Raw genomic sequence first — 27179 nt, forward strand, 5'->3', positions numbered from 1 at the left:
AGTGAACATTACTTGGTGTTCACGTAGTACATCACCCACATCAACAAGGTCATACTCTTGAACGGTGGATCGGAGCATTTCTGCACTCTTGTCGTTCATGAACACATCTTTAGATGTATCCTCGGGCAAATATACACAATTAAAATCACCTAATAAAAGAATTCTCCTATCACAATTTATGAAGGTGGCCATATATTCAAAAAACACTTTTCGCTCATTTGCTTTGTTCGGGGCGTAAATACAGATAATTCTCCAGTCTACTTCATTGCAAGATAGGTCACACATAACTAATCGGCCATTATCGAGCGCTACTACAGTTTCTTCAATAATACCGACAGTGTTACGCAGAAAAATAACGCATCCTCCAGACTTCCCATTAGCATGACTAACACAAACATTGTAATTTGATTTAAACATTTCAACCATTCTATCCGTCTGTTCCTCACCTTCAATTTTTGTCTCCTGAACTGCAAGAATATCAATGTCATGGTCAATTAATAGCCTCTTAAGCTGAGCTTGCCGCTTTCTCGTCGACAGGCCACGCACATTGAGTGTCCCTATTTTTAAGCCATGTTTAGAAAGCTGAGGGACAGACGGACTACTTGGCGTCTGATGCAAGTTTACTGGTAACGGACTTACAGCCCTGGACTGGACGACATCGTTAAATGGCTCCGCCACACTGGTCGAAGCCCTCGCGTCTTCCTTGTCGGCACACATCATGGAAACTGCAACGTACACGTCCACCCTCAGTTCATTCGTTCCTTACTACAAACCAGCGGGCCCCCTATGGGAGGGGCACTGCTGGCGGTGTCCTCTTGTCCGGAGGCACGTTCGGTTTGGGTTTCAGCGAAAGCCGCCGAGAGGTGGTAGTCTTGGCAGGCGGTCCTTCAGCTGCACTCCGGTCTTCTCCTTTTCCAGCCTTTCCAACGCTTTCATCTCGTGGTCTTTTTGAGACAGCGGTTGAATGGCCGCTATTCACCGCCTCTGCGCTGCCGCCGACGATTCCAGAGCTCTCGTCCATGGTCTTCTCGGCGGTTCCGAGCACAGCTTCGCCTTCTTCGCTGCTTTCTGTCGCCTGCTTCTGTGCCATCTTGTCTTCTTTGCTGGCTTCCTCCGGCTGCTCTTTGTCATGGCTCGTAGCGGCTGGCGCCTCGTCAGAGTTAGGCTGGACCTCACCCGCCCCAGCTGTGTCCTCTGCGTCGGCTTGATCCATTAGGTGTTCGTTTATCACGTCGCTCTTGCCAAACCCTGTCACATTCGCGTAACTTCGCACGCACTGGGTATCTTCGTGGCCGAAGCGACGACAGATCCCGCAACGTGGAACGCGGCACTCGCGCCGTATATGACCGGTGCCGTGACACCGGAGGCAGAGCGGTGCTCTGCCAGGCACCAACACGAGTGCGTGGTCCTCGCCGACACGTAGCTGATGCGGAAGATCTTCTGTGGTAAGGCCAGGTTTCAAGCATAAAGACACGAGTCTTGTGTGCGACCCTTTGTCACTGCATCCGGCTACACGCCACTTTTCCTTTGACATCTCGGTCACTGTTCCGAAGGGTGCCAGCGCCGCTCGCACGTCCTCATCTGGTGTGGTGTGCAGCAGCCAGTAAAGCTTCATGCGTACGTCTTGGTTGCGTGGGTCAATCACCAAACATCGCTCACCCTTCACAGTTAACGCTTCCGTAGTCAGCAACTTCTGCTTTCCTTTTTCATCTTTGAAGGTAATAGCCCATACGTGATTCATTTGATAGGCTCCTAAAGCCAACACTTCCGGCATCAACTGCAGACGGTCTAGCGCGTCTCGAAAATGTTCTACGCGATAGGGCCTCGCCTTGACATCCCCGTGCAAAAAGACGGTATTAGAGACGGTCGTACCTTTCGGCAATTGCGGCAAAATAATCTGGTACTCCTGTGTAGCAGCATCCATAAACCTGATACCGCGGCCCTTTTGGGCCGCAAACACCGCCCTTGCGGGAGCCGACATTCCCCGTCCGCACGCTGTGGTGGCCGGAAGTGGAATCCAGCATGGTATGGCCGATGGCAGGGATGCTATGTTTACGACTGCACCTGTATCGTGCTATGTGCATTCGCAACGTATTGCTACAGCACGTACGCGGCACTGTCTTTCCGTTGATAGTACAGGCACACGTCGTGTACGTGGATTGCTCCGTTTGTTATGGTTAGTTGCTGCCGAGTCGAGCTGGCAATAAAACACGAGGACGAGAGCAACGATTTGCGTCCGCTGCAGCCCACGTTTGGCGCTAGCAATGCGCCAAGTTATTGATTGTCACTGAGCTGGATACGGGTGTAATAGGTAAACGGTTAGCAGTTTGTGCGACTAAATTTTGCACCATTACTTATACCGGTTACCACCGTCACTGCGCGTACAATCGCCTAGCGGCTTGCATATTGTTTTTGCACTTCGACGTTGGCTCTACCAGTAGGCTGCGCCAGTTGAATGTAACAGTAAATAAAACAACCCACACGTGAGTGTAAAAAAAAAAAATAAGTCACAGAAGCACGCAATAAAAAAATGCAAAAAGAAGGGTGCCATCAGCAATCGGTGTTCCCAGGTGGTCTCCCTCCCAAGTACTGACCGAGCCCAATGCTGCTTAGCTTCGGGGATCGGACGAGAACCGGCGTATTCAGCATGGTATGGCCGATGGCAGGGATGCTATGTTTACGACTGCACCTGTATCGTGCTATGTGCATTCGCAACGTATTGCTACAGCACGTACGCGGCACTGTCTTTCCGTTGATAGTACAGGCACACGTCGTGTACGTGGATTGCTCCGTTTGTTATGGTTGGTTGCTGCCGAGTCGAGCTGGCAATAAAACACGAGGACGAGAGCAACGATTTGCGTCCGCTGCAGCCCACGTTTGGCGCTAGCAATGCGCCAAGTTATTGATTGTCACTGAGCTGGATACGGGTGTAATAGGTAAACGGTTAGCAGTTTGTGCGACTAAATTTTGCACCATTACTTATACCGGTTACCACCGTCACTGCGCGTACAATCGCCTAGCGGCTTGCATATTGTTTTTGCACTTCGACGTTGGCTCTACCAGTAGGCTGCGCCAGTTGAATGTAACAGTAAATAAAACAACCCACACGTGAGTGTAAAAAAAAAAATAAGTCACAGAAGCACGCAATAAAAAAATGCAAAAAGAAGGGTGCCCTCAGCACTCGGTGTTCCCAGGTGGTCTCCCTCCCAAGTACTGACCGAGCCCAATGCTGCTTAGCTTCGGGGATCGGACGAGAACCGGCGTATTCAGCATGGTATGGCCGATGGCAGGGATGCTATGTTTACGACTGCACCTGTATCGTGCTATGTGCATTCGCAACGTATTGCTACAGCACGTACGCGGCACTGTCTTTCCGTTGATGGTACAGGCACACGTCGTGTACGTGGATTGCTCCGTTTGTTATGGTTAGTTGCTGCCGAGTCGAGCTGGCAATAAAACACGAGGACGAGAGCAACGATTTGCGTCCGCTGCAGCCCACGTTTGGCGCTAGCAATGCGCCAAGTTATTGATTGTCACTGAGCTGGATACGGGTGTAATAGGTAAACGGTTAGCAGTTTGTGCGACTAAATTTTGCACCATTACTTATACCGGTTACCACCGTCACTGCGCGTACAATCGCCTAGCGGCTTGCATATTGTTTTTGCACTTCGACGTTGGCTCTACCAGTAGGCTGCGCCAGTTGAATGTAACATTAAATAAAACAACCCACACGTGAGTGTAAAAAAAAAAAAAATAAGTCACAGAAGCACGCAATAAAAAAATGCAAAAAGAAGGGTGCCATCAGCACTCGGTGTTCCCAGGTGGTCTCCCTCCCAAGTACTGACCGAGCCCAATGCTGCTTAGCTTCGGGGATCGGACGAGAACCGGCGTATTCAGCATGGTATGGCCGATGGCAGGGATGCTATGTTTACGACTGCACCTGTATCGTGCTATGTGCATTCGCAACGTATTGCTACAGCACGTACGCGGCACTGTCTTTCCGTTGATAGCACAGGCACACGTCGTGTACGTGGATTGCTCCGTTTGTTATGGTTAGTTGCTGCCGAGTCGAGCTGGCAATAAAACACGAGGACGAGAGCAACGATTTGCGTCCGCTGCAGCCCACGTTTGGCGCTAGCAATGCGCCAAGTTATTGATTGTCACTGAGCTGGATACGGGTGTAATAGGTAAACGGTTAGCAGTTTGTGCGACTAAATTTTGCACCATTACTTATACCGGTTACCACCGTCACTGCGCGTACAATCGCCTAGCGGCTTGCATATTGTTTTTGCACTTTGACGTTGGCTCTACCAGTAGGCTGCGCCAGTTGAATGTAACAGTAAATAAAACAACCCACACGTGAGTGTAAAAAAAAAAAATAAGTCACAGAAGCACGCAATAAAAAAATGCAAAAAGAAGGGTGCCATCAGCACTGGGTGTTCCCAGGTGGTCTCCCTCCCAAGTACTGACCGAGCCCAATGCTGCTTAGCTTCGGGGATCGGACGAGAACCGGCGTATTCAGCATGGTATGGCCGATGGCAGGGATGCTATGTTTACGACTGCACCTGTATCGTGCTATGTGCATTCGCAACGTATTGCTACAGCACGTACGCGGCACTGTCTTTCCGTTGATAGTACAGGCACACGTCGTGTACGTGGATTGCTCCGTTTGTTATGGTTAGTTGCTGCCGAGTCGAGCTGGCAATAAAACACGAGGACGAGAGCAACGATTTGCGTCCGCTGCAGCCCACGTTTGGCGCTAGCAATGCGCCAAGTTATTGATTGTCACTGAGCTGGATACGGGTGTAATAGGTAAACGGTTAGCGGTTTGTGCGACTAAATTTTGCACCATTACTTATACCGGTTACCACCGTCACTGCGCGTACAATCGCCTAGCGGCTTGCATATTGTTTTTGCACTTCGACGTTGGCTCTACCAGTAGGCTGCGCCAGTTGAATGTAACAGTAAATAAAACAACCCACACGTGAGTGTAAAAAAAAAAAAAATAAGTCACAGAAGCACGCAATAAAAAAATGCAAAAAGAAGGGTGCCATCAGCACTCGGTGTTCCCAGGTGGTCTCCCTCCAAAGTACTGACCGAGCCCAATGCTGCTTAGCTTCGGGGATCGGACGAGAACCGGCGTATTCAGCATGGTATGGCCGATGGCAGGGATGCTATGTTTACGACTGCACCTGTATCGTGCTATGTGCATTCGCAACGTATTGCTACAGCACGTACGCGGCACTGTCTTTCCGTTGATAGTACAGGCACACGTCGTGTACGTGGATTGCTCCGTTTGTTATGGTTAGTTGCTGCCGAGTCGAGCTGGCAATAAAACACGAGGACGAGAGCAACGATTTGCGTCCGCTGCAGCCCACGTTTGGCGCTAGCAATGCGCCAAGTTATTGATTGTCACTGAGCTGGATACGGGTGTAATAGGTAAACGGTTAGCAGTTTGTGCGACTAAATTTTGCACCATTACTTATACCGGTTACCACCGTCACTGCGCGTACAATCGCCTAGCGGCTTGCATATTGTTTTTGCACTTCGACGTTGGCTCTACCAGTAGGCTGCGCCAGTTGAATGTAACAGTAAATAAAACAACCCACACGTGAGTGTAAAAAAAAAAAATAAGTCACAGAAGCACGCAATAAAAAAATGCAAAAAGAAGGGTGCCATCAGCACTGGGTGTTCCCAGGTGGTCTCCCTCCCAAGTACTGACCGAGCCCAATGCTGCTTAGCTTCGGGGATCGGACGAGAACCGGCGTATTCAGCATGGTATGGCCGATGGCAGGGATGCTATGTTTACGACTGCACCTGTATCGTGCTATGTGCATTCGCAACGTATTGCTACAGCACGTACGCGGCACTGTCTTTCCGTTGATAGTACAGGCACACGTCGTGTACGTGGATTGCTCCGTTTGTTATGGTTAGTTGCTGCCGAGTCGAGCTGGCAATAAAACACGAGGACGAGAGCAACGATTTGCGTCCGCTGCAGCCCACGTTTGGCGCTAGCAATGCGCCAAGTTATTGATTGTCACTGAGCTGGATACGGGTGTAATAGGTAAACGGTTAGCGGTTTGTGCGACTAAATTTTGCACCATTACTTATACCGGTTACCACCGTCACTGCGCGTACAATCGCCTAGCGGCTTGCATATTGTTTTTGCACTTCGACGTTGGCTCTACCAGTAGGCTGCGCCAGTTGAATGTAACAGTAAATAAAACAACCCACACGTGAGTGTAAAAAAAAAAAAATAAGTCACAGAAGCACGCAATAAAAAAATGCAAAAAGAAGGGTGCCATCAGCACTCGGTGTTCCCAGGTGGTCTCCCTCCCAAGTACTGACCGAGCCCAATGCTGCTTAGCTTCGGGGATCGGACGAGAACCGGCGTATTCAGCATGGTATGGCCGATGGCAGGGATGCTATGTTTACGACTGCACCTGTATCGTGCTATGTGCATTCGCAACGTATTGCTACAGCACGTACGCGGCACTGTCTTTCCGTTGATAGCACAGGCACACGTCGTGTACGTGGATTGCTCCGTTTGTTATGGTTAGTTGCTGCCGAGTCGAGCTGGCAATAAAACACGAGGACGAGAGCAACGATTTGCGTCCGCTGCAGCCCACGTTTGGCGCTAGCAATGCGCCAAGTTATTGATTGTCACTGAGCTGGATACGGGTGTAATAGGTAAACAGTTAGCAGTTTGTGCGACTAAATTTTGCACCATTACTTATACCGGTTACCACCGTCACTGCGCGTACAATCGCCTAGCGGCTTGCATATTGTTTTTGCACTTCGACGTTGGCTCTACCAGTAGGCTGCGCCAGTTGAATGTAACAGTAAATAAAACAACCCACACGTGAGTGTAAAAAAAAAAAAATAAGTCACAGAAGCACGCAATAAAAAAATGCAAAAAGAAGGGTGCCATCAGCACTCGGTGTTCCCAGGTGGTCTCCCTCCCAAGTACTGACCGAGCCCAATGCTGCTTAGCTTCGGGGATCGGACGAGAACCGGCGTATTCAGCATGGTATGGCCGATGGCAGGGATGCTATGTTTACGACTGCACCTGTATCGTGCTATGTGCATTCGCAACGTATTGCTACAGCACGTACGCGGCACTGTCTTTCCGTTGATAGTACAGGCACACGTCGTGTACGTGGATTGCTCCGTTTGTTATGGTTAGTTGCTGCCGAGTCGAGCTGGCAATAAAACACGAGGACGAGAGCAACGATTTGCGTCCGCTGCAGCCCACGTTTGGCGCTAGCAATGCGCCAAGTTATTGATTGTCACTGAGCTGGATACGGGTGTAATAGGTAAACGGTTAGCAGTTTGTGCGACTAAATTTTGCACCATTACTTATACCGGTTACCACCGTCACTGCGCGTACAATCGCCTAGCGGCTTGTATATTGTTTTTGCACTTCGACGTTGGCTCTACCAGTAGGCTGCGCCAGTTGAATGTAACAGTAAATAAAACAACCCACACGTGAGTGTAAAAAAAAAAAATAAGTCACAGAAGCATGCAATAAAAAAATGCAAAAAGAAGGGTGCCATCAGCACTCGGTGTTCCCAGGTGGTCTCCCTCCCAAGTACTGACCGAGCCCAATGCTGCTTAGCTTCGGGGATCGGACGAGGACCGGCGTATTCAGCATGGTATGGCCGATGGCAGGGATGCTATGTTTACGACTGCACCTGTATCGTGCTATGTGCATTCGCAACGTATTGCTACAGCACGTACGCGGCACTGTCTTTCCATTGATAGTACAGGCACACGTCGTGTACGTGGATTGCTCCGTTTGTTATGGTTAGTTGCTGCCGAGTCGAGCTGGCAATAAAACACGAGGACGAGAGCAACGATTTGCGTCCGCTGCAGCCCACGTTTGGCGCTAGCAATGCGCCAAGTTATTGATTGTCACTGAGCTGGATACGGGTGTAATAGGTAAACGGTTAGCAGTTTGTGCGACTAAATTTTGCACCATTACTTGTACCGGTTACCACCGTCACTGCGCGTACAATCGCCTAGCGGCTTGCATATTGTTTTTGCACTTCGACGTTGGCTCTACCAGTAGGCTGCGCCAGTTGAATGTAACAGTAAATAAAACAACCCACACGTGAGTGTAAAAAAAAAAAAAATAAGTCACAGAAGCACGCAATAAAAAAATGCAAAAAGAAGGGTGCCATCAGCACTCGGTGTTCCCAGGTGGTCTCCCTCCCAAGTACTGACCGAGCCCAATGCTGCTTAGCTTCGGGGATCGGACGAGAACCGGCGTATTCAGCATGGTATGGCCGATGGCAGGGATGCTATGTTTACGACTGCACCTGTATCGTGCTATGTGCATTCGCAACGTATTGCTACAGCACGTACGCGGCACTGTCTTTCCGTTGATAGCACAGGCACACGTCGTGTACGTGGATTGCTCCGTTTGTTATGGTTAGTTGCTGCCGAGTCGAGCTGGCAATAAAACACGAGGACGAGAGCAACGATTTGCGTCCGCTGCAGCCCACGTTTGGCGCTAGCAATGCGCCAAGTTATTGATTGTCACTGAGCTGGATACGGGTGTAATAGGTAAACGGTTAGCAGTTTGTGCGACTAAATTTTGCACCATTACTTATACCGGTTACCACCGTCACTGCGCGTACAATCGCCTAGCGGCTTGCATATTGTTTTTGCACTTCGACGTTGGCTCTACCAGTAGGCTGCGCCAGTTGAATGTAACAGTAAATAAAACAACCCACACGTGAGTGTAAAAAAAAAAAAATAAGTCACAGAAGCACGCAATAAAAAAATGCAAAAAGAAGGGTGCCATCAGCACTCGGTGTTCCCAGGTGGTCTCCCTCCCAAGTACTGACCGAGCCCAATGCTGCTTAGCTTCGGGGATCGGACGAGGACCGGCGTATTCAGCATGGTATGGCCGATGGCAGGGATGCTATGTTTACGACTGCACCTGTATCGTGCTATGTGCATTCGCAACGTATTGCTACAGCACGTACGCGGCACTGTCTTTCCGTTGATAGTACAGGCACACGTCGTGTACGTGGATTGCTCCGTTTGTTATGGTTAGTTGCTGCCGAGTCGAGCTGGCAATAAAACACGAGGACGAGAGCAACGATTTGCGTCCGCTGCAGCCCACGTTTGGCGCTAGCAATGCGCCAAGTTATTGATTGTCACTGAGCTGGATACGGGTGTAATAGGTAAACGGTTAGCAGTTTGTGCGACTAAATTTTGCACCATTACTTATACCGGTTACCACCGTCACTGCGCGTACAATCGCCTAGCGGCTTGCATATTGTTTTTGCACTTCGACGTTGGCTCTACCAGTAGGCTGCGCCAGTTGAATGTAACAGTAAATAAAACAACCCACACGTGAGTGTAAAAAAAAAAAAAAATAAGTCACAGAAGCACGCAATAAAAAAATGCAAAAAGAAGGGTGCCATCAGCACTCGGTGTTCCCAGGTGGTCTCCCTCCCAAGTACTGACCGAGCCCAATGCTGCTTAGCTTCGGGGATCGGACGAGAACCGGCGTATTCAGCATGGTATGGCCGATGGCAGGGATGCTATGTTTACGACTGCACCTGTATCGTGCTATGTGCATTCGCAACGTATTGCTACAGCACGTACGCGGCACTGTCTTTCCGTTGATAGTACAGGCACACGTCGTGTACGTGGATTGCTCCGTTTGTTATGGTTAGTTGCTGCCGAGTCGAGCTGGCAATAAAACACGAGGACGAGAGCAACGATTTGCGTCCGCTGCAGCCCACGTTTGGCGCTAGCAATGCGCCAAGTTATTGATTGTCACTGAGCTGGATACGGGTGTAATAGGTAAACGGTTAGCAGTTTGTGCGACTAAATTTTGCACCATTACTTATACCGGTTACCACCGTCACTGCGCGTACAATCGCCTAGCGGCTTGCATATTGTTTTTGCACTTCGACGTTGGCTCTACCAGTAGGCTGCGCCAGTTGAATGTAACAGTAAATAAAACAACCCACACGTGAGTGTAAAAAAAAAAAAATAAGTCACAGAAGCACGCAATAAAAAAATGCAAAAAGAAGGGTGCCATCAGCACTCGGTGTTCCCAGGTGGTCTCCCTCCCAAGTACTGACCGAGCCCAATGCTGCTTAGCTTCGGGGATCGGACGAGAACCGGCGTATTCAGCATGGTATGGCCGATGGCAGGGATGCTATGTTTACGACTGCACCTGTATCGTGCTATGTGCATTCGCAACGTATTGCTACAGCACGTACGCGGCACTGTCTTTCCGTTGATAGCACAGGCACACGTCGTGTACGTGGATTGCTCCGTTTGTTATGGTTAGTTGCTGCCGAGTCGAGCTGGCAATAAAACACGAGGACGAGAGCAACGATTTGCGTCCGCTGCAGCCCACGTTTGGCGCTAGCAATGCGCCAAGTTATTGATTGTCACTGAGCTGGATACGGGTGTAATAGGTAAACGGTTAGCAGTTTGTGCGACTAAATTTTGCACCATTACTTATACCGGTTACCACCGTCACTGCGCGTACAATCGCCTAGCGGCTTGCATATTGTTTTTGCACTTCGACGTTGGCTCTACCAGTAGGCTGCGCCAGTTGAATGTAACAGTAAATAAAACAACCCACACGTGAGTGTAAAAAAAAAAAAATAAGTCACAGAAGCACGCAATAAAAAAATGCAAAAAGAAGGGTGCCATCAGCACTCGGTGTTCCCAGGTGGTCTCCCTCCAAAGTACTGACCGAGCCCAATGCTGCTTAGCTTCGGGGATCGGACGAGAACCGGCGTATTCAGCATGGTATGGCCGATGGCAGGGATGCTATGTTTACGACTGCACCTGTATCGTGCTATGTGCATTCGCAACGTATTGCTACAGCACGTACGCGGCACTGTCTTTCCGTTGATAGTACAGGCACACGTCGTGTACGTGGATTGCTCCGTTTGTTATGGTTAGTTGCTGCCGAGTCGAGCTGGCAATAAAACACGAGGACGAGAGCAACGATTTGCGTCCGCTGCAGCCCACGTTTGGCGCTAGCTATGCGCCAAGTTATTGATTGTCACTGAGCTGGATACGGGTGTAATAGGTAAACGGTTAGCAGTTTGTGCGACTAAATTTTGCACCATTACTTATACCGGTTACCACCGTCACTGCGCGTACAATCGCCTAGCGGCTTGCATATTGTTTTTGCACTTCGACGTTGGCTCTACCAGTAGGCTGCGCCAGTTGAATGTAACAGTAAATAAAACAACCCACACGTGAGTGTAAAAAAAAAAAAAATAAGTCACAGAAGCACGCAATAAAAAAATGCAAAAAGAAGGGTGCCATCAGCACTCGGTGTTCCCAGGTGGTCTCCCTCCCAAGTACTGACCGAGCCCAATGCTGCTTAGCTTCGGGGATCGGACGAGAACCGGCGTATTCAGCATGGTATGGCCGATGGCAGGGATGCTATGTTTACGACTGCACCTGTATCGTGCTATGTGCATTCGCAACGTATTGCTACAGCACGTACGCGGCACTGTCTTTCCGTTGATAGTACAGGCACACGTCGTGTACGTGGATTGCTCCGTTTGTTATGGTTAGTTGCTGCCGAGTCGAGCTGGCAATAAAACACGAGGACGAGAGCAACGATTTGCGTCCGCTGCAGCCCACGTTTGGCGCTAGCAATGCGCCAAGTTATTGATTGTCACTGAGCTGGATACGGGTGTAATAGGTAAACGGTTAGCAGTTTGTGCGACTAAATTTTGCACCATTACTTATACCGGTTACCACCGTCACTGCGCGTACAATCGCCTAGCGGCTTGCATATTGTTTTTGCACTTCGACGTTGGCTCTACCAGTAGGCTGCGCCAGTTGAATGTAACAGTAAATAAAACAACCCACACGTGAGTGTAAAAAAAAAAAATAAGTCACAGAAGCACGCAATAAAAAAATGCAAAAAGAAGGGTGCCATCAGCACTCGGTGTTCCCAGGTGGTCTCCCTCCCAAGTACTGACCGAGCCCAATGCTGCTTAGCTTCGGGGATCGGACGAGAACCGGCGTATTCAGCATGGTATGGCCGATTTTTTTTTTTTTTCTTTATTGCATGGAAATATTGGTCGTGTCAAATCAATGCAGTTACATTACATATGAACATACACGCATACAAAACAAATTCACACACAGTATGCAGTCCAATGACAGTTCAAAATTCTGGCAAACAAACACAAGCGTCCAGACGCGAAATCCATTCAGGTACGGGATCATATGTAGCAACCACACTACGTACTTGAGCAGTCTCTTCACGGAAGATAGACCTTGTCGAGCGAGGGGGCTCGGCATGTCTGTCGATAATTCGACTTCTCCATAATGAATAAAGTCCTAATAACATAAACAAATCGTATGGTGTATTACTGGCTGTCTTTTTGAAAGGAAGGAACCGGATACCATAACGTGTGAGAGGAAAGTCTTTTTTGAGAGTTCTTTGTAGAATGTCCCAAAAATGAAATGCGTCACGACAAAGTATAAAGCAATGCTCTATTGTCTCGGGTTGATTGCAAAGTCTACAATTTGTATTCCAGGGTACGAACAGTCCTTTTTCCTGAAGCCACGTTTTAACTGGCAGTGTGGAGGTGTGCAGCTTGAAGAAAAACGTTTTCGCTGCAGGCGCAATGCACATTCTACGGACACGGCAAAGAACATCTTGGCCATATAGAGACAGATACGGCTTTCGATACAGAGGTTCAGGGAAAAGGTTATCTATAAGTGCTACATTTAGCGACGTGCGATTAACGGTAAACAAATATTCAAGGGTGAACCTGGCTTTTAAGAAGGAAATAGTGTCGACAAGTTCCTTTAGGAAGCCCCATAACGGTAGTTCTTGAGCAAAGTTTGTCGTGACATAAAGAAAAGGGAGGTGTGACGCAAGACGTGCTCGATTAACTGCGAGCAAGAATGGATGACGGACATTTTTAAGGTAAAATAAGCGCATGACCAATTGTCGCACAAACAAATGCACAAGACCCAGGCCTCCCTTTTCAAGCGGGAGAAAAAGGTTGTCCCTTCTCATGGCTTCCCATGATGAATGCCAAATAAAACATGCAAATATTCTATGAAATGCCTGGACATGGACACGTGAGCAGTGTAAGACCTGCAGAACATAAAGAAGCTTCGAAGCGAGAAATGTATTGCATGCCTTAGCTCTCGCAAAAATGGAGAGGTCACGTCCCTGCCAGGTTGTCACCTTTCGACGAATAGTGGTTATCGTGGACGTCCAATGAGGTCCACTATTACGGAAGTTATCGAGAGGTACTCCAAGATATCGCAACGGAGACTGATTCCAATGAATATTCGCGAATATAGAGGGAGTGAGTGCCCACATGCCTAGCCAAAAGCCTCTACTTTTTTCAAAATTTACAGTAGCTCCTGCAGTCTCACAGAAACGCAGGGTAGCGTCTATTGCCTTGGCAATGCTTGGCTTATCGACGCAAAAGAAGGCAATGTCATCTGCATAAGCTAGCACTTTAATTTCCTCATCGGCATACCTGTATCCTTTAATGCTCGAGTCGCAAAGCACGCTTAAGCAAAGCGGTTCTAAGTATATGGCGAAGAGTAAAGGCGAGAGAGGACAACCCTGACGAACGGATGACTGTACCTGTATTATATCCGAGAGGGTACGGTTCACAATTAACTTTGTAGTGCAATGTTTATAACAAAGTGTTATACCATTGTATAATACATCCCCTAACTGAAGATGTCGCAGTAGTTGGAACAAAAATTTGTGTTGAACCTTATCAAAAGCTTTGGCGAGGTCAATCTGGAGAAGAGCTACTTGATCCGTACTACCCTCTATGCACTCAAGGACTGAACGTGCGATATGAACATTTGTCTGTATAGAGCGGCCTCGAATTCCGCATGTTTGATGATCACCTACTAATTTAGTAATGACTGTTTGCAATCTATTTGTCAGTACTTTTGCAAATATCTTGTAATCCACGTTACACAACGATATCGGCCTATATCCGTTTACCCTCTTTATTATTTCATCATCAGTGCTCTTTGGTATCAAGGTTGTGTGGCACTGATAGAAAGATGGAGGAAGCTCACCATATTGATAGGCTTCCTCGAAAAGCTGCTCAAGAAAAGGACACAGGAATTCCTGAAATTTTATATAAAATTCCGCACTAAGGCCATCAGGGCCAGGCGTCTTGTTTTTCTGAAGCGTTTCGATGGCAAAATTTATTTCTTCTCGAGTGATTGGCCCATCAACGCTGAGGCGATCGTCTTCTTCTAAGTGTGGCATAAGCGAAATAAACTGATCAGCGTTTTCTTCGTATCCATTCTGAGACTTAATTGCAGTGAAAAGATCTTTATAATGAGCTTCAAATAGGTTTATTATTTGGGACGTTTCTGTGTATATAGACCCACCAGACTCAATTTCCAATATTTGCTTGGAAAGCGCATATCGCTTTTCATCACCGAGAGCCCTTTTTGCGGGCTGCTCTTCTGTGAAGCGAGTTGTGCGTGAACGTACCATTGCTCCTTTGTACACTTCCGTCTCATATTTCTGTATTTGTGCGCGAACTGCATTTATTTCATCACTGTACAATCCTGGTTCCTGGCTTTCAAAAGCGTGCAGCTTGTGCAGTAGATCATGAAGGTAATGCTTTTCAGCTTTTTTTCTTTGAGACAGCTCACATGAAATGGCAATCGCCTCATTTTTCACTCTATTTTTGAACATTTCCCATTGAGCAAACAATGGAAGCTGTTGACATTGTGTTATTTCTAGCCATAATTCTTTCACTTTGTTTACGAAACTTTCCTCTCGTAAAAGTTGTGTATTAAGTTTCCACAGTGCCCAGTTTGGAGCAAACTTGCGAAATTTTCGAGGACCCCATGAAACAGCTACCAAACAGTGGTCTGTGAAAAATACGGGCTTCACGGCGTAGTTGTGGATGTGAGACCAGAGATTCGTCGAAACATACACACGATCAAGTCGAGCGTGGGAGACGCCTTGAAAGTGCGTGAACCGAACCCAAGAAGGTGTGTAGGCTCCCACGTCTATTAGATTGTGATCTTCCGTTAACTGATTCAGGAAAGTAGCACTTGCATCATAACGATTAGTTAGGTATGAGTGATCTCTGGAATCACAAACACAGTTGAAGTCTCCCAACAGTACCAAATCTCTGTCAGTATCTAGGAGCGGAGCAAGTGAGAGGAAGAAAGCCCTCCTGTCATTAACTTTTGAGGGAGCATAAACGCAAATAAACCGCCAATTACGGCCATGAAAAGAGAGGTCACAGCATATAAGGCGGCCTTCCCCATCAACACGTAGCGACAATGAAGAATGATTTAACTGCTTTCTGATTAACAAAAAGCATCCAGCGGAAGCACCACATGCTTGGCTAATACACACCTCGTAATCAGGTTGAAAAGTTTGCAGCGCAAGGTTGAAATCACCAGCAGACGATATCTTTGTCTCTTGCACTGCACCAACATCAACTTCATGCTGCCTAAGCACGTGTAGTAACTGCTGCTGGCGTCTTATATTCCTCAGCCCACGTACGTTGAGTGTCGCTACACATAAGGGGAGGGTGAAGGCGGTAGCCATTTTGCTCACCTAAAGCTTTTGTGTTTCATCGCCCTTGGCCACAGGTAAATCTGTGGTCTTGCTCCCTTTGGACTTCTTTGTGGCACTCTCCTGACTACGCTGATAAAACCGGCGCGGCACATTATTACCAGGAGAGGTAGGTCGCTGAGCAATAGGAGACACTTTCTCGGGCGCCTGTAGTGCACTTGCTGTTACTGCGTCGTTGAATGGTGCCGGACGTTTCCTTGTCTGACCTATGTCCATCGCCTCTTCCTCTTCTTCCTCTTCTTCCTTGTCATCAGGGGGCTTTTCTTTAAGGCTTGCTAGGCCAGGTGGCCAAACTGAGTCATCCTCGCCTGTAGCCTCGCTAGTATTACTTGGGCTGTTGTGACTGCTTGGCGTTGGCTTCAAGGACTTCTGGTCTTCGTCCCTAATGCCACCTGTAGTCTCTCCGGTGGCATCTACTACCTCTGTAGAATCCATGAGATGGTCCAGTTGTGGCTCGTCTGCGTTATATTGCCCAGAACGAAGCTTATTGGCGTATGTGGACACGCAGGCGTCCGCTGAGTGACCAAATCGGCGGCACTGTAAGCATCTCGGTGTTCTGCATTGTCGACGAACGTGTCCCACACGCTTGCAACGAAGGCACAGCGGAGGCCTACCGGGGATAAGTACGAGGCACTGATGTCCATAAATGGACATAATGTGCGGTATTGAGCTTACGGTGATAGTGTCCTTGAGCACCAAGGAAACCTCCCGGTTTGTTGTCACCCACTGTTCCATACCAGTGCACCTCCATACTTCTCTCTCCACCGACTTCACCTGACCATAGCTCTGGAACGCCTCTTCAACGCGTCGTGGTTCAAGGTGAGGTGGAAGCCATAGTAATTTAAGCTTGATGTTTTTAGTCTCCGGATCTATCACCATGCACTTCAGCCCTTTGACACGGAGCTCACCACAAGCGACGAGAGTTTGTTTTGCCGCACTACTAGCGCAAGTAACCATCCATACATGGCTCATTTGATACTGTCCGACACCTACAATATCTGAAGTATTCACTACCTCAAGCAGAGCGTCTCGGAAGTCAGGAGCACGGTATGGTCTGCCACTCAAGTCCGCATGAAGGAAGACAGAATTCAAAACGTCGTTACCGGTTGGTAGACGCGGGAGGACAACTTTGTAACTTGCATCTTCGTTCAAAAACGGGGTCGACGATCCTCGGCCTGGGGCCGATACGCTGTTTCCAGCAGAGAGCATTTTCGAGCACAGCCGTTCTATGTTTACGACTGCACCTGTATCGTGCTATGTGCATTCGCAACGTATTGCTACAGCACGTACGCGGCACTGTCTTTCCGTTGATAGTACAGGCACACGTCGTGTACGTGGATTGCTCCGTTTGTTATGGTTAGTTGCTGCCGAGTCGAGCTGGCAATAAAACACGAGGACGAGAGCAACGATTTGCGTCCGCTGCAGCCCACGTTTGGCGCTAGCAATGCGCCAAGTTATTGATTGTCACTGAGCTGGATACGGGTGTAATAGGTAAACGGTTAGCGGTTTGTGCGACTAAATTTTGCACCATTACTTATACCGGTTACCACCGTCACTGCGCGTACAATCGCCTAGCGGCTTGCATATTGTTTTTGCACTTCGACGTTGGCTCTACCAGTAGGCTGCGCCAGTTGAATGTAACAGTAAATAAAACAACCCACACGTGAGTGTAAAAAAAAAAAAATAAGTCACAGAAGCACGCAATAAAAAAATGCAAAAAGAAGGGTGCCATCAGCACTCGGTGTTCCCAGGTGGTCTCCCTCCCAAGTACTGACCGAGCCCAATGCTGCTTAGCTTCGGGGATCGGACGAGAACCGGCGTATTCAGCATGGTATGGCCGATGGCAGGGATGCTATGTTTACGACTGCACCTGTATCGTGCTATGTGCATTCGCAACGTATTGCTACAGCACGTACGCGGCACTGTCTTTCCGTTGATAGTACAGGCACACGTCGTGTACGTGGATTGCTCCGTTTGTTATGGTTAGTTGCTGCCGAGTCGAGCTGGCAATAAAACACGAGGACGAGAGCAACGATTTGCGTCCGCTGCAGCCCACGTTTGGCGCTAGCAATGCGCCAAGTTATTGATTGTCACTGAGCTGGATACGGGTGTAATAGGTAAACGGTTAGCAGTTTGTGCGACTAAATTTTGCACCATTACTTATACCGGTTACCACCGTCACTGCGCGTACAATCGCCTAGCGGCTTGCATATTGTTTTTGCACTTCGACGTTGGCTCTACCAGTAGGCTGCGCCAGTTGAATGTAACAGTAAATAAAACAACCCACACGTGAGTGTAAAAAAAAAAAAATAATAAGTCACAGAAGCACGCAATAAAAAAATGCAAAAAGAAGGGTGCCATCAGCACTCGGTGTTCCCAGGTGGTCTCCCTCCCAAGTACTGACCGAGCCCAATGCTGCTTAGCTTCGGGGATCGGACGAGAACCGGCGTATTCAGCATGGTATGGCCGATGGCAGGGATGCTATGTTTACGACTGCACCTGTATCGTGCTATGTGCATTCGCAACGTATTCCTACAGCACGTACGCGGCACTGTCTTTCCGTTGATAGCACAGGCACACGTCGTGTACGTGGATTGCTCCGCTTGTTATGGTTAGTTGCTGCCGAGTCGAGCTGGCAATAAAACACGAGGACGAGAGCAACGATTTGCGTCCGCTGCAGCCCACGTTTGGCGCTAGCAATGCGCCAAGTTATTGATTGTCACTGAGCTGGATACGGGTGTAATAGGTAAACAGTTAGCAGTTTGTGCGACTAAATTTTGCACCATTACTTATACCGGTTACCACCGTCACTGCGCGTACAATCGCCTAGCGGCTTGCATATTGTTTTTGCACTTCGACGTTGGCTCTACCAGTAGGCTGCGCCAGTTGAATGTAACAGTAAATAAAACAACCCACACGTGAGTGTAAAAAAAAAAAAATAAGTCACAGAAGCACGCAATAAAAAAATGCAAAAAGAAGGGTGCCATCAGCACTCGGTGTTCCCAGGTGGTCTCCCTCACAAGTACTGACCGAGCCCAATGCTGCTTAGCTTCGGGGATCGGACGAGAACCGGCGTATTCAGCATGGTATGGCCGATGGCAGGGATGCTATGTTTACGACTGCACCTGTATCGTGCTATGTGCATTCGCAACGTATTGCTACAGCACGTACGCGGCACCGTCTTTCCGTTGATAGTACAGGCACACGTCGTGTACGTGGATTGCTCCGTTTGTTATGGTTAGTTGCTGCCGAGTCGAGCTGGCAATAAAACACGAGGACGAGAGCAACGATTTGCGTCCGCTGCAGCCGACGTTTGGCGCTAGCAATGCGCCAAGTTATTGATTGTCACTGAGCTGGATACGGGTGTAATAGGTAAACGGTTAGCAGTTTGTGCGACTAAATTTTGCACCATTACTTATACCGGTTACCACCGTCACTGCGCGTACAATCGCCTAGCGGCTTGCATATTGTTTTTGCACTTCGACGTTGGCTCTACCAGTAGGCTGCGCCAGTTGAATGTAACAGTAAATAAAACAACCCACACGTGAGTGTAAAAAAAAAAAAAATAAGTCACAGAAGCACGCAATAAAAAAATGCAAAAAGAAGGGTGCCATCAGCACTCGGTGTTCCCAGGTGGTCTCCCTCCCAAGTACTGACCGAGCCCAATGCTGCTTAGCTTCGGGGATCGGACGAGAACCGGCGTATTCAGCATGGTATGGCTGATGGCAGGGATGCTATGTTTACGACTGCACCTGTATCGTGCTATGTGCATTCGCAACGTATTGCTACAGCACGTACGCGGCACTGTCTTTCCGTTGATAGTACAGGCACACGTCGTGTACGTGGATTGCTCCGTTTGTTATGGTTAGTTGCTGCCGAGTCGAGCTGGCAATAAAACACGAGGACGAGAGCAACGATTTGCGTCCGCTGCAGCCCACGTTTGGCGCTAGCTATGCGCCAAGTTATTGATTGTCACTGAGCTGGATACGGGTGTAATAGGTAAACGGTTAGCAGTTTGTGCGACTAAATTTTGCACCATTACTTATACCGGTTACCACCGTCACTGCGCGTACAATCGCCTAGCGGCTTGCATATTGTTTTTGCACTTCGACGTTGGCTCTACCAGTAGGCTGCGCCAGTTGAATGTAACAGTAAATAAAACAACCCACACGTGAGTGTAAAAAAAAAAAATAAGTCACAGAAGCACGCAATAAAAAAATGCAAAAAGAAGGGTGCCATCAGCACTCGGTGTTCCCAGGTGGTCTCCCTCCCAAGTACTGACCGAGCCCAATGCTGCTTAGCTTCGGGGATCGGACGAGAACCGGCGTATTCAGCATGGTATGGCCGATGGCAGGGATGCTATGTTTACGACTGCACCTGTATCGTGCTATGTGCATTCGCAACGTATTGCTACAGCACGTACGCGGCACTGTCTTTCCGTTGATAGTACAGGCACACGTCGTGTACGTGGATTGCTCCGTTTGTTATGGTTAGTTGCTGCCGAGTCGAGCTGGCAATAAAACACGAGGACGAGAGCAACGATTTGCGTCCGCTGCAGCCCACGTTTGGCGCTAGCAATGCGCCAAGTTATTGATTGTCACTGAGCTGGATACGGGTGTAATAGGTAAACGGTTAGCAGTTTGTGCGACTAAATTTTGCACCATTACTTATACCGGTTACCACCGTCACTGCGCGTACAATCGCCTAGCGGCTTGCATATTGTTTTTGCACTTCGACGTTGGCTCTACCAGTAGGCTGCGCCAGTTGAATGTAACAGTAAATAAAACAACCCACACGTGAGTGTAAAAAAAAAAAAAAAGTCACAGAAGCACGCAATAAAAAAATGCAAAAAGAAGGGTGCCATCAGCACTCGGTGTTCCCAGGTGGTCTCCCTCCCAAGTACTGACCGAGCCCAATGCTGCTTAGCTTCGGGGATCGGACGAGAACCGGCGTATTCAGCATGGTATGGCCGATGGCAGGGATGCTATGTTTACGACTGCACCTGTATCGTGCTATGTGCATTCGCAACGTATTGCTACAGCACGTACGCGGCACTGTCTTTCCGTTGATAGTACAGGCACACGTCGTGTACGTGGATTGCTCCGTTTGTTATGGTTAGTTGCTGCCGAGTCGAGCTGGCAATAAAACACGAGGACGAGAGCAACGATTTGCGTCCGCTGCAGCCCACGTTTGGCGCTAGCAATGCGCCAAGTTATTGATTGTCACTGAGCTGGATACGGGTGTAATAGGTAAACGGTTAGCAGTTTGTGCGACTAAATTTTGCACCATTACTTATACCGGTTACCACCGTCACTGCGCGTACAATCGCCTAGCGGCTTGCATATTGTTTTTGCACTTCGACGTTGGCTCTACCAGTAGGCTGCGCCAGTTGAATGTAACAGTAAATAAAACAACCCACACGTGAGTGTAAAAAAAAAAAATAAGTCACAGAAGCACGCAATAAAAAAATGCAAAAAGAAGGGTGCCATCAGCACTCGGTGTTCCCAGGTGGTCTCCCTCCCAAGTACTGACCGAGCTCAATGCTGCTTAGCTTCGGGGATCGGACGAGAACCGGCGTATTCAGCATGGTATGGCCGATGGCAGGGATGCTATGTTTACGACTGCACCTGTATCGTGCTATGTGCATTCGCAACGTATTGCTACAGCACGTACGCGGCACTGTCTTTCCGTTGATAGTACAGGCACACGTCGTGTACGTGGATTGCTCCGTTTGTTATGGTTAGTTGCTGCCGAGTCGAGCTGGCAATAAAACACGAGGACGAGAGCAACGATTTGCGTCCGCTGCAGCCCACGTTTGGCGCTAGCAATGCGCCAAGTTATTGATTGTCACTGAGCTGGATACGGGTGTAATAGGTAAACGGTTAGCAGTTTGTGCGACTAAATTTTGCACCATTACTTATACCGGTTACCACCGTCACTGCGCGTACAATCGCCTAGCGGCTTGCATATTGTTTTTGCACTTCGACGTTGGCTCTACCAGTAGGCTGCGCCAGTTGAATGTAACAGTAAATAAAACAACCCACACGTGAGTGTAAAAAAAAAAAAAATAAGTCACAGAAGCACGCAATAAAAAAATGCAAAAAGAAGGGTGCCATCAGCACTCGGTGTTCCCAGGTGGTCTCCCTCCCAAGTACTGACCGAGCCCAATGCTGCTTAGCTTCGGGGATCGGACGAGAACCGGCGTATTCAGCATGGTATGGCCGATGGCAGGGATGCTATGTTTACGACTGCACCTGTATCGTGCTATGTGCATTCGCAACGTATTGCTACAGCACGTACGCGGCACTGTCTTTCCGTTGATAGTACAGGCACACGTCGTGTACGTGGATTGCTCCGTTTGTTATGGTTAGTTGCTGCCGAGTCGAGCTGGCAATAAAACACGAGGACGAGAGCAACGATTTGCGTCCGCTGCAGCCCACGTTTGGCGCTAGCAATGCGCCAAGTCATTGATTTTCACTGAGCTGGATACGGGTGTAATAGGTAAACGGTTAGCAGTTTGTGCGACTAAATTTTGCACCATTACTTATACCGGTTACCACCGTCACTGCGCGTACAATCGCCTAGCGGCTTGCATATTGTTTTTGCACTTCGACGTTGGCTCTACCAGTAGGCTGCGCCAGTTGAATGTAACAGTAAATAAAACAACCCACACGTGAGTGTAAAAAAAAAAAAAAATAAGTCACAGAAGCACGCAATAAAAAAATGCAAAAAGAAGGGTGCCATCAGCACTCGGTGTTCCCAGGTGGTCTCCCTCCCAAGTACTGACCGAGCCCAATGCTGCTTAGCTTCGGGGATCGGACGAGAACCGGCGTATTCAGCATGGTATGGCCGATGGCAGGGATGCTATGTTTACGACTGCACCTGTATCGTGCTATGTGCATTCGCAACGTATTGCTACAGCACGTACGCGGCACTGTCTTTCCGTTGATAGTACAGGCACACGTCGTGTACGTGGATTGCTCCGTTTGTTATGGTTAGTTGCTGCCGAGTCGAGCTGGCAATAAAACACGAGGACGAGAGCAACGATTTGCGTCCGCTGCAGCCCACGTTTGGCGCTAGCAATGCGCCAAGTTATTGATTGTCACTGAGCTGGATACGGGTGTAATAGGTAAACGGTTAGCAGTTTGTGCGACTAAATTTTGCACCATTACTTATACCGGTTACCGCCGTCACTGCGCGTACAATCGCCTAGCGGCTTGCATATTGTTTTTGCACTTCGACGTTGGCTCTACCAGTAGGCTGCGCCAGTTGAATGTAACAGTAAATAAAACAACCCACACGTGAGTGTAAAAAAAAAAAATAAGTCACAGAAGCACGCAATAAAAAAATGCAAAAAGAAGGGTGCCATCAGCACTCGGTGTTCCCAGGTGGTCTCCCTCCCAAGTACTGACCGAGCCCAATGCTGCTTAGCTTCGGGGATCGGACGAGAACCGGCGTATTCAGCATGGTATGGCCGATGGCAGGGATGCTATGTTTACGACTGCACCTGTATCGTGCTATGTGCATTCGCAACGTATTGCTACAGCACGTACGCGGCACTGTCTTTCCGTTGATAGTACAGGCACACGTCGTGTACGTGGATTGCTCCGTTTGTTATGGTTAGTTGCTGCCGAGTCGAGCTGGCAATAAAACACGAGGACGAGAGCAACGATTTGCGTCCGCTGCAGCCCACGTTTGGCGCTAGCAATGCGCCAAGTTATTGATTGTCACTGAGCTGGATACGGGTGTAATAGGTAAACGGTTAGCAGTTTGTGCGACTAAATTTTGCACCATTACTTATACCGGTTACCACCGTCACTGCGCGTACAATCGCCTAGCGGCTTGCATATTGTTTTTGCACTTCGACGTTGGCTCTACCAGTAGGCTGCGCCAGTTGAATGTAACAGTAAATAAAACAACCCACACGTGAGTGTAAAAAAAAAAAAAAATAAGTCACAGAAGCACGCAATAAAAAAATGCAAAAAGAAGGGTGCCATCAGCACTCGGTGTTCCCAGGTGGTCTCCCTCCCAAGTACTGACCGAGCCCAATGCTGCTTAGCTTCGGGGATCGGACGAGAACCGGCGTATTCAGCATGGTATGGTCGATGGCAGGGATGCTATGTTTATGACTGCACCTGTATCGTGCTATGTGCATTCGCAACGTATTGCTACAGCACGTACGCGGCACTGTCTTTCCGTTGATAGTACAGGCACACGTCGTGTACGTGGATTGCTCCGTTTGTTATGGTTAGTTGCTGCCGAGTCGAGCTGGCAATAAAACACGAGGACGAGAGCAACGATTTGCGTCCGCTGCAGCCCACGTTTGGCGCTAGCAATGCGCCAAGTTATTGATTGTCACTGAGCTGGATACGGGTGTAATAGGTAAACGGTTAGCAGTTTGTGCGACTAAATTTTGCACCATTACTTATACCGGTTACCACCGTCACTGCGCGTACAATCGCCTAGCGGCTTGCATATTGTTTTTGCACTTCGACGTTGGCTCTACCAGTAGGCTGCGCCAGTTGAATGTAACAGTAAATAAAACAACCCACACGTGAGTGTAAAAAAAAAAAAATAAGTCACAGAAGCACGCAATAAAAAAATGCAAAAAGAAGGGTGCCATCAGCACTCGGTGTTCCCAGGTGGTCTCCCTCCCAAGTACTGACCGAGCCCAATGCTGCTTAGCTTCGGGGATCGGACGAGAACCGGCGTATTCAGCATGGTATGGCCGATGGCAGGGATGCTATGTTTACGACTGCACCTGTATCGTGCTATGTGCATTCGCAACGTATTGCTACAGCACGTACGCGGCACTGTCTTTCCGTTGATAGTACAGGCACACGTCGTGTACGTGGATTGCTCCGTTTGTTATGGTTAGTTGCTGCCGAGTCGAGCTGGCAATAAAACACGAGGACGAGAGCAACGATTTGCGTCCGCTGCAGCCCACGTTTGGCGCTAGCAATGCGCCAAGTTATTGATTGTCACTGAGCTGGATACGGGTGTAATAGGTAAACGGTTAGCAGTTTGTGCGACTAAATTTTGCACCATTACTTATACCGGTTACCACCGTCACTGCGCGTACAATCGCCTAGCGGCTTGCATATTGTTTTTGCACTTCGACGTTGGCTCTACCAGTAGGCTGCGCCAGTTGAATGTAACAGTAAATAAAACAACCCACACGTGAGTGTAAAAAAAAAAAAATAAGTCACAGAAGCACGCAATAAAAAAATGCAAAAAGAAGGGTGCCATCAGCACTCGGTGTTCCCAGGTGGTCTCCCTCCCAAGTACTGACCGAGCCCAATGCTGCTTAGCTTCGGGGATCGGACGAGAACCGGCGTATTCAGCATGGTATGGCCGATGGCAGGGATGCTATGTTTACGACTGCACCTGTATCGTGCTATGTGCATTCGCAACGTATTGCTACAGCACGTACGCGGCACTGTCTTTCCGTTGATAGTACAGGCACACGTCGTGTACGTGGATTGCTCCGTTTGTTATGGTTAGTTGCTGCCGAGTCGAGCTGGCAATAAAACACGAGGACGAGAGCAACGATTTGCGTCCGCTGCAGCCCACGTTTGGCGCTAGCAATGCGCCAAGTTATTGATTGTCACTGAGCTGGATACGGGTGTAATAGGTAAACGGTTAGCAGTTTGTGCGACTAAATTTTGCACCATTACTTATACCGGTTACCACCGTCACTGCGCGTACAATCGCCTAGCGGCTTGCATATTGTTTTTGCACTTCGACGTTGGCTCTACCAGTAGGCTGCGCCAGTTGAATGTAACAGTAAATAAAACAACCCACACGTGAGTGTAAAAAAAAAAAAAAGTCACAGAAGCACGCAATAAAAAAATGCAAAAAGAAGGGTGCCATCAGCACTCGGTGTTCCCAGGTGGTCTCCCTCCCAAGTACTGACCGAGCCCAATGCTGCTTAGCTTCGGGGATCGGACGAGAACCGGCGTATTCAGCATGGTATGGCCGATGGCAGGGATGCTATGTTTACGACTGCACCTGTATCGTGCTATGTGCATTCGCAACGTATTGCTACAGCACGTACGCGGCACTGTCTTTCCGTTGATAGTACAGGCACACGTCGTGTACGTGGATTGCTCCGTTTGTTATGGTTAGTTGCTGCCGAGTCGAGCTGGCAATAAAACACGAGGACGAGAGCAACGATTTGCGTCCGCTGCAGCCCACGTTTGGCGCTAGCAATGCGCCAAGTTATTGATTGTCACTGAGCTGGATACGGGTGTAATAGGTAAACGGTTAGCAGTTTGTGCGACTAAATTTTGCACCATTACTTATACCGGTTACCACCGTCACTGCGCGTACAATCGCCTAGCGGCTTGCATATTGTTTTTGCACTTCGACGTTGGCTCTACCAGTAGGCTGCGCCAGTTGAATGTAACAGTAAATAAAACAACCCACACGTGAGTGTAAAAAAAAAAAAATAAGTCACAGAAGCACGCAATAAAAAAATGCAAAAAGAAGGGTGCCATCAGCACTCGGTGTTCCCAGGTGGTTCCCTCCCAAGTACTGACCGAGCCCAATGCTGCTTAGCTTCGGGGATCGGACGAGAACCGGCGTATTCAGCATGGTATGGCCGATGGCAGGGATGCTATGTTTACGACTGCACCTGTATCGTGCTATGTGCATTCGCAACGTATTGCTACAGCACGTACGCGGCACTGTCTTTCCGTTGATAGTACAGGCACACGTCGTGTACGTGGATTGCTCCGTTTGTTATGGTTAGTTGCTGCCGAGTCGAGCTGGCAATAAAACACGAGGACGAGAGCAACGATTTGCGTCCGCTGCAGCCCACGTTTGGCGCTAGCAATGCGCCAAGTTATTGATTGTCACTGAGCTGGATACGGGTGTAATAGGTAAACGGTTAGCAGTTTGTGCGACTAAATTTTGCACCATTACTTATACCGGTTACCACCGTCACTGCGCGTACAATCGCCTAGCGGCTTGCATATTGTTTTTGCACTTCGACGTTGGCTCTACCAGTAGGCTGCGCCAGTTGAATGTAACAGTAAATAAAACAACCCACACGTGAGTGTAAAAAAAAAAAAATAAGTCACAGAAGCACGCAATAAAAAAATGCAAAAAGAAGGGTGCTATCAGCACTCGGTGTTCCCAGGTGGTCTCCCTCCCAAGTACTGACCGAGCCCAATGCTGCTTAGCTTCGGGGATCGGACGAGCACCGGCGTATTCAGCATGGTATGGCCGATGGCAGGGATGCTATGTTTACGACTGCACCTGTATCGTGCTATGTGCATTCGCAACGTATTGCTACAGCACGTACGCGGCACTGTCTTTCCGTTGATAGTACAGGCACACGTCGTGTACGTGGATTGCTCCGTTTGTTATGGTTAGTTGCTGCCGAGTCGAGCTGGCAATAAAACACGAGGACGAGAGCAACGATTTGCGTCCGCTGCAGCCCACGTTTGGCGCTAGCAATGCGCCAAGTTATTGATTGTCACTGAGCTGGATACGGGTGTAAAAGGTAAACGGTTAGCAGTTTGTGCGACTAAATTTTGCACCATTACTTATACCGGTTACCACCGTCACT

The 27179-nt window shown here is 48.7% G+C and overlaps 1 protein-coding gene, 25 non-coding genes and 7 pseudogenes across 26 annotated transcripts; all 33 read right to left on the reverse strand.

The window, feature by feature from the left end:
* Positions 1-1251: 1251 nt before the first annotated feature.
* On the reverse strand, positions 1252-16821 carry LOC140217280 (uncharacterized). The gene is made up of 2 exons (XM_072287694.1): positions 15899-16821; positions 1252-1440 (listed from the first exon to the last, which is right to left on the reverse strand). Exons 1-2 carry the CDS (start codon positions 16811-16813, stop codon positions 1252-1254), a joined length of 1104 nt encoding a protein of 367 aa, XP_072143795.1. The 5' UTR covers positions 16814-16821.
* Positions 2546-2664, reverse strand: LOC140217797 (5S ribosomal RNA; annotated as a pseudogene).
* LOC140217719 (5S ribosomal RNA) lies at positions 3170-3288 on the reverse strand. The gene has a single exon (XR_011894306.1). It is a non-coding gene; the product is annotated as a 5S ribosomal RNA (ribosomal RNA).
* On the reverse strand, positions 3797-3915 carry LOC140217649 (5S ribosomal RNA). Its single transcript, XR_011894227.1, has one exon. It is a non-coding gene; the product is annotated as a 5S ribosomal RNA (ribosomal RNA).
* On the reverse strand, positions 4422-4540 carry LOC140217879 (5S ribosomal RNA). The gene has a single exon (XR_011894342.1). It is a non-coding gene; the product is annotated as a 5S ribosomal RNA (ribosomal RNA).
* LOC140217688 (5S ribosomal RNA) lies at positions 5049-5167 on the reverse strand. The gene has a single exon (XR_011894271.1). It is a non-coding gene; the product is annotated as a 5S ribosomal RNA (ribosomal RNA).
* LOC140217880 (5S ribosomal RNA) lies at positions 5674-5792 on the reverse strand. The gene has a single exon (XR_011894343.1). It is a non-coding gene; the product is annotated as a 5S ribosomal RNA (ribosomal RNA).
* LOC140217650 (5S ribosomal RNA) lies at positions 6300-6418 on the reverse strand. Its single transcript, XR_011894228.1, has one exon. It is a non-coding gene; the product is annotated as a 5S ribosomal RNA (ribosomal RNA).
* On the reverse strand, positions 6926-7044 carry LOC140217651 (5S ribosomal RNA). Its single transcript, XR_011894229.1, has one exon. It is a non-coding gene; the product is annotated as a 5S ribosomal RNA (ribosomal RNA).
* LOC140217750 (5S ribosomal RNA) lies at positions 7551-7669 on the reverse strand (annotated as a pseudogene).
* On the reverse strand, positions 8178-8296 carry LOC140217652 (5S ribosomal RNA). The gene has a single exon (XR_011894230.1). It is a non-coding gene; the product is annotated as a 5S ribosomal RNA (ribosomal RNA).
* On the reverse strand, positions 8804-8922 carry LOC140217751 (5S ribosomal RNA; annotated as a pseudogene).
* On the reverse strand, positions 9432-9550 carry LOC140217653 (5S ribosomal RNA). The gene has a single exon (XR_011894231.1). It is a non-coding gene; the product is annotated as a 5S ribosomal RNA (ribosomal RNA).
* On the reverse strand, positions 10058-10176 carry LOC140217654 (5S ribosomal RNA). Its single transcript, XR_011894232.1, has one exon. It is a non-coding gene; the product is annotated as a 5S ribosomal RNA (ribosomal RNA).
* Positions 10684-10802, reverse strand: LOC140217689 (5S ribosomal RNA). The gene has a single exon (XR_011894272.1). It is a non-coding gene; the product is annotated as a 5S ribosomal RNA (ribosomal RNA).
* LOC140217655 (5S ribosomal RNA) lies at positions 11311-11429 on the reverse strand. Its single transcript, XR_011894233.1, has one exon. It is a non-coding gene; the product is annotated as a 5S ribosomal RNA (ribosomal RNA).
* LOC140217845 (5S ribosomal RNA) lies at positions 11936-12054 on the reverse strand (annotated as a pseudogene).
* Positions 16822-17330: 509 nt separating the features above from the next.
* LOC140217656 (5S ribosomal RNA) lies at positions 17331-17449 on the reverse strand. The gene has a single exon (XR_011894234.1). It is a non-coding gene; the product is annotated as a 5S ribosomal RNA (ribosomal RNA).
* Positions 17450-17959: 510 nt separating this feature from the next.
* Positions 17960-18078, reverse strand: LOC140217657 (5S ribosomal RNA). Its single transcript, XR_011894235.1, has one exon. It is a non-coding gene; the product is annotated as a 5S ribosomal RNA (ribosomal RNA).
* Positions 18079-18585: 507 nt separating this feature from the next.
* On the reverse strand, positions 18586-18704 carry LOC140217715 (5S ribosomal RNA). Its single transcript, XR_011894300.1, has one exon. It is a non-coding gene; the product is annotated as a 5S ribosomal RNA (ribosomal RNA).
* A 508-nt stretch (positions 18705-19212) lies between these two features.
* LOC140217686 (5S ribosomal RNA) lies at positions 19213-19331 on the reverse strand. The gene has a single exon (XR_011894269.1). It is a non-coding gene; the product is annotated as a 5S ribosomal RNA (ribosomal RNA).
* Positions 19332-19837: 506 nt separating this feature from the next.
* LOC126520119 (5S ribosomal RNA) lies at positions 19838-19956 on the reverse strand. Its single transcript, XR_011894236.1, has one exon. It is a non-coding gene; the product is annotated as a 5S ribosomal RNA (ribosomal RNA).
* A 506-nt stretch (positions 19957-20462) lies between these two features.
* LOC140217658 (5S ribosomal RNA) lies at positions 20463-20581 on the reverse strand. Its single transcript, XR_011894237.1, has one exon. It is a non-coding gene; the product is annotated as a 5S ribosomal RNA (ribosomal RNA).
* Positions 20582-21087: 506 nt separating this feature from the next.
* Positions 21088-21206, reverse strand: LOC126520129 (5S ribosomal RNA; annotated as a pseudogene).
* Positions 21207-21714: 508 nt separating this feature from the next.
* LOC140217659 (5S ribosomal RNA) lies at positions 21715-21833 on the reverse strand. The gene has a single exon (XR_011894238.1). It is a non-coding gene; the product is annotated as a 5S ribosomal RNA (ribosomal RNA).
* A 509-nt stretch (positions 21834-22342) lies between these two features.
* LOC140217660 (5S ribosomal RNA) lies at positions 22343-22461 on the reverse strand. Its single transcript, XR_011894239.1, has one exon. It is a non-coding gene; the product is annotated as a 5S ribosomal RNA (ribosomal RNA).
* Positions 22462-22967: 506 nt separating this feature from the next.
* LOC140217661 (5S ribosomal RNA) lies at positions 22968-23086 on the reverse strand. The gene has a single exon (XR_011894240.1). It is a non-coding gene; the product is annotated as a 5S ribosomal RNA (ribosomal RNA).
* Positions 23087-23595: 509 nt separating this feature from the next.
* LOC140217742 (5S ribosomal RNA) lies at positions 23596-23714 on the reverse strand. The gene has a single exon (XR_011894329.1). It is a non-coding gene; the product is annotated as a 5S ribosomal RNA (ribosomal RNA).
* Positions 23715-24221: 507 nt separating this feature from the next.
* Positions 24222-24340, reverse strand: LOC140217662 (5S ribosomal RNA). The gene has a single exon (XR_011894241.1). It is a non-coding gene; the product is annotated as a 5S ribosomal RNA (ribosomal RNA).
* A 507-nt stretch (positions 24341-24847) lies between these two features.
* LOC126520113 (5S ribosomal RNA) lies at positions 24848-24966 on the reverse strand. The gene has a single exon (XR_007596875.2). It is a non-coding gene; the product is annotated as a 5S ribosomal RNA (ribosomal RNA).
* A 505-nt stretch (positions 24967-25471) lies between these two features.
* Positions 25472-25590, reverse strand: LOC126520126 (5S ribosomal RNA). The gene has a single exon (XR_011894242.1). It is a non-coding gene; the product is annotated as a 5S ribosomal RNA (ribosomal RNA).
* Positions 25591-26097: 507 nt separating this feature from the next.
* LOC140217817 (5S ribosomal RNA) lies at positions 26098-26215 on the reverse strand (annotated as a pseudogene).
* A 507-nt stretch (positions 26216-26722) lies between these two features.
* LOC140217821 (5S ribosomal RNA) lies at positions 26723-26841 on the reverse strand (annotated as a pseudogene).
* Positions 26842-27179: the final 338 nt, after the last annotated feature.

This window comes from Dermacentor andersoni, chromosome 4 (genome assembly GCF_023375885.2).
Source record: "Dermacentor andersoni chromosome 4, qqDerAnde1_hic_scaffold, whole genome shotgun sequence".
NCBI classification, from domain to species: Eukaryota; Metazoa; Arthropoda; class Arachnida; order Ixodida; family Ixodidae; genus Dermacentor; species Dermacentor andersoni.